The sequence below is a fragment of the Neoarius graeffei genome, chromosome 1 (genome assembly GCF_027579695.1).
Source record: "Neoarius graeffei isolate fNeoGra1 chromosome 1, fNeoGra1.pri, whole genome shotgun sequence".
Classification (NCBI taxonomy): Eukaryota; Metazoa; Chordata; class Actinopteri; order Siluriformes; family Ariidae; genus Neoarius; species Neoarius graeffei.
In genome coordinates, this window is record NC_083569.1 from 54237091 (window position 1) to 54241599 (window position 4509).

General features: G+C 43.3%; 1 protein-coding gene across 1 annotated transcript; it reads left to right on the top strand.

Moving 5' to 3' along the window:
* The first annotated feature begins 257 nt into the window (after window positions 1-257).
* On the top strand, window positions 258-3875 carry LOC132887914 (DNA damage-inducible transcript 4-like protein). Its single transcript, XM_060923718.1, has 3 exons — window positions 258-346; window positions 652-783; window positions 2704-3875. The coding sequence occupies exons 2-3, from the start codon at window positions 693-695 to the stop codon at window positions 3198-3200; spliced, it is 588 nt and encodes a 195-aa protein (XP_060779701.1). The 5' UTR covers window positions 258-346; window positions 652-692; the 3' UTR covers window positions 3201-3875.
* The last annotated feature ends 634 nt before the right edge of the window (window positions 3876-4509 follow it).

The window sequence follows — 4509 nt, forward strand, 5'->3', positions numbered from 1 at the left end:
TGAGATTTTTAGTTCACCATCTGTTTTGTATTAGAAGGAAATAAGAGGAGAGTAGAGCTACTGGAAGTATAGCAACAAGAAACACCTTACAGCAATTGGTTAGTGGCGTGGACGCTGACCAATCAGATCACTCGACTCGGGCACGCGCAGGTTGGATGGACTACCTGCAGTTCTGATTGGCGGATGGTGTGTGGGCGGTGTCCGCGGAAGCCCATAAATACTGGTAAATCCTCTATCGGATATTCGTTTTATATGAATGTTTGTGTTTATTTGATGCGTATGAGTGTGAGTTAAGTATTTATATGAAGCCTTTCCTGAGTAATATATTTTAAATAATTTTATAACGGTAAGTCCTTGTACCTGCTTCACTTTTTTATTGTTCTTTAGCAGTCTTTAATAAGCTTAAAGTAACGGTAGCCGGCTGGGGTTCAGGGCTGGAACTTTTCTGGAAGTTTCTTAATGTTTTTATTGCAGAAGGTTGAGAGATGAGCAGATTTCTGTCATCAGTTGACTTTTTTTTTTTTATTTTGCAGCATCATTTGGTAGTTGTAGCTTTGCCTTTAAACTGGAATAATATTGAGAGAAATGCTTGGCTTTAGGGCTGGGTGGTTTGATAAAGTGGATGTTAAGTGGAATATCTTTCTCTTTCAGCACTTTATAAAACCAAGAAACTAATCCAAAGGATTTTCACAATGGTTGCAACAAGCACACAGAAGAACAAGAGCTCTGAATTCATCTCGGATTTTGTTGACCGAGGATACAATCAGTCATGCATCGAAAATGGTATGGTTCCTTATTTTTCAGGTTTGCACGTTTGTAGCAGTGCTGTTCTCATGTCCTGTGGGTCAGAGCAGATCTACATCATGGGGTAACTCAAGTGTGTTGACATGGATGAGCTGCAGGGCAGAGGCTGGCCGCAGTGACGTCATCAGCACGCTGATGTCATGCTCTTGGGCAGCACAGTTCCTTTATCAGTCTGAGTGTAAAATCACCATGATCACAGGTGCACACGTGAATATCAGCTCTCATAGGTATGACAGCTAAAACTGGACTCGACTGTGGAATATCTGCACACTTGTACCGTCATCCTGTGCACACTGTATATTTATATTTACTAATTCATCCTTGCACTATGCCGTCTATACATGTATTTACCCTTCTACACGTACATAGCTTTTTATCTCTTTGTACTAAGAGAGCTAAGTGAAACCGTAGTCAAATTCCTTGTGTGTTCATGTACCTGGCAAATAAAGGTTATTATTCATCTCATCTCATTATCTCTAGCCGCTTTATCCTGGTCTACAGGGTCGCAGGCGAGCTGGAGCCTATCCCAGCTGACTATGGGCGAAAGGCGGGGTACACCCTGGACAAGTCGCCAGGTCATCACAGGGCTGATATAGACACAGGGAGAACATGCAACTTCGCACAGAGAGGCCCTCGCCGGCCACGGGGATTGAACCCGGACCTCCTTGCTGTGAGGTGACAGCGCTAACCACTACACCACCGTGCCGCCCTTATTAAAGCAAGCTAAATTGTATCGACACGTAGACCTCCATACATAGGGGAAATAATTCCCACATTTGCCTAATAAGAGAAAGAGAAACCTTTTTTATTTGTCACATGCACAGTGAAATTCATCCTCTGCATTTAACCCATCTGAAGCAGTGGGCAGCCATACTAGAGCGCCCAGGGAGCAGTCAGGGGTTGGGTACCTTGCTCAAAGGCACTTCAGCCCAAGGCTGCCTCACGTTAACCTAACTGCATGTCTTTGGACTGTGAGGGAAACCGGAGGAAATCCACACAGACGCTGGGAGAACATGCAAACTCCACACAGAAAGGCCCTCGTCGGCTGCTGGGTTCAAACCCAGAATCTTCTTGCTGTGAGGCGGCAGTGCTAACCTCTCATGGTTAGAGAAGCAGCTTTGGTACCAAAAGGTCACCGGTTCAATTCCCTGGACCAGCAGGAATTGCTGATGTGCCCTTGAGCAAGGCAGCTAACCCTCAACTGGTCCCCAGGCTGCTCTGGGTATGTTGTAGATCACCCTGGATAAGTGTCTGCTTAATGCCATTTAGTGTAACATAACCTTGTTTACCTCCTCTAGATGAGGAAGAGGCATTGTTTTTACAAAGGCCTCTGTCCCACTTATAATGAACTTATCACATCAGGTGTTACATTATGCATGTAATTGCACTTCAGATGTGTTCTCTTAAATTCTTTGTGCTGTAGTTATGAGCATGATCTTTTTGTCAAGCGTTATTAAAGGTGATCTGGGGGAACAAGTGTGAAATTTTGCCAAGTGTTAATTTCCCCCATGTATGGAGATTTTTGAGGTGTCTAGATTTCCATTATACAATCACTATCTAGAGAGCAGCACTTGTAATCTGAATATGGGGACATAATTTAGTCCAAATATGCCTGCTTTCTTGCCTAGAATAAACAAGCCCCAAGGAATGTTGCATATAAAACCTGTTAAATGGTTTCTAAAGGTTAGTCCGTGCTAATTAAAGTTGTGCAAGCATTATGAAGATCCATCTGAATGGAAAGTAGACAGTAACCAAGAGTTTGGAGGTTCTTAAGTTGTAAGGGTTTTTTTTTTTTTTTTTTTTTTTTTTGTGCACCAAAAATTTAGATTAACCTTCAGTCTGGTGCAGGTTCTTTCACCTTATGGTGGTCTCATCCTTTTGTCCTTCTGTACTGTTTAGAACTGGACTTCTGGAACCGCTGCCTGGCTGAGCCATACTTGAGCGCTGAGGCTTGTGAGGAGTGGGCGTGTCAACAACTGGCACGGCTGCTTGAGGGCTGCTTGGCACGTGCAAAGACCAGCACACTGCAATGTACAAGAGTGTTGGTGCCAGTGATGCTGACCAGGCGGGTAGCAAAGGATGTTTTGCGGCTAGCGGCAGGTGAACCCTGTGGGTTACGTGGCTGTGTGCTGGATGTGCGCCTCGAGCTGGAGGAGCAGCGTAAACAGCGGCGATGTGCAAAGCTTGAACGGTTGCTTTGTGATGCCAGCATGGTGCCCACCTTTGAGCTGACGCTCGTCTTCAAACAAGATGGCAGCAGCTGGATGAACTTCCGGGATTTCCTGCATATTGGCACATGCTTTTCACGTCGCACACTCCGGCTCGGCCCTGGCTTCCGGTTAGTTAAGAAGAAGCTCTACTCATCAGCGGCTGGTACCGTAGTTGAGGAGTGCTGAGCCACTGGGCTGGGGTTTAACAGCACAATGCACTTGAACACTTCAGGGTGTGAATGTACAGGGTGACCTTTTGAATGGCTTTTCCTTCTCCCCCTCCCCCCCTTGCACTTTTTATACGATTAATGTGAGCTAGTTCAGTAGTTTCACCATGGTCTGTTTTGGGGGAGGTGGATTAACACAATGAGCTATTTCATATGTTGGTGGACTTGTGTCTTTGTTATAGTATGTTGTACCCAAATTGCTGTCTGTGCATTTTCACATTTCCAGTTATTTCCTAGTGCACACATGTTTGTGCCCTTTAATTTTTGCTTATTTTTCACTAGTATCCAACCAACACCTTACTAGATATTAAAAGGGACTTGCACTGCTTTGTATAAAGTGTGGGAGAATGCTACGTTTCTGAAAGTATTGTGCTTTGTGAAGTGTTTTTCTTATTAAAAACATGCTGGTGAAGGCATTCAAGTGCAATGCAAGTGTAAAGATTTTCAATATCCAACAATTAAGAACTTTTGGCTTTTCTAAGAGATGTAACTGGCACATGTATAGGGTCTGTATAATGCTTTGGTTGCAAGTTTCTTCATGTTCTCTTATCTCTGCAGCGCTGTTCTGATAACTGGATGCATTTTTAAGTAGTTCCTATTACAGGAAGTGGAAATTCTTGTCTATTTGACAACAATAAAATATTTTGAATAGCTCTTGTCTTGCTTCATTAAGTTTCCATGTGTTGACTTGCTTGGCTACTGGCACTTCTGATGGTTTCAAAACCAGTGCAAGGGTTTTGAGAAATAACTTATTCCAGCAATTTGCATGTTTTATCTTAAGCCACATACAAGCTGTTAAATGTGGGGGTGAACCTCCTGGTAACGGTGAATTATTTTGCTTACTCTCGGTTATGAGAAACTGAAAGTGCCAGCTCTGTAGCAACTGATATGCCTTTTGTATTTTTGCTTTTGTGTAAGTGGTGTAGAGAAGGCCACTGGGAAAGCAACATCTGCATCACCACCAGATTACTGTGTTTTTTTTCTTCTTCTCTGCTTGGGGTCTAACAATGACCCTGTTTTTAGTGCTTGAAACGTGTTCATGTAAGGATATGGGAAGTGAGGGTAAAATATCTTACAGAAGTTTTACAACACCCACATACACCAGTCTTATGTGGTGTTGGGGGGGATCTCCAATAACCTGGTCTGCTTCAAGATGGTATTTGGTGGGGGGAGCCTTGTACCTCTGATCACAATTAACTGAAGCTGAAATAAGGCCCATATTCTGCATCAGTCAAACTTTTTTTTTTTAAAAGGTTATATTTCAAATT

Coding starts and splice junctions, on each gene's coding strand:
- LOC132887914 (XM_060923718.1), top strand. CDS start 693: ATGGTTGCAACAAGCACACAGAAGAACAAGAGCTCTGAATTCATCTCG. Junction 784..2,703: donor TCAGTCATGCATCGAAAATG/GTATGGTTCCTT, acceptor TGTACTGTTTAG/AACTGGACTTCTGGAACCGC.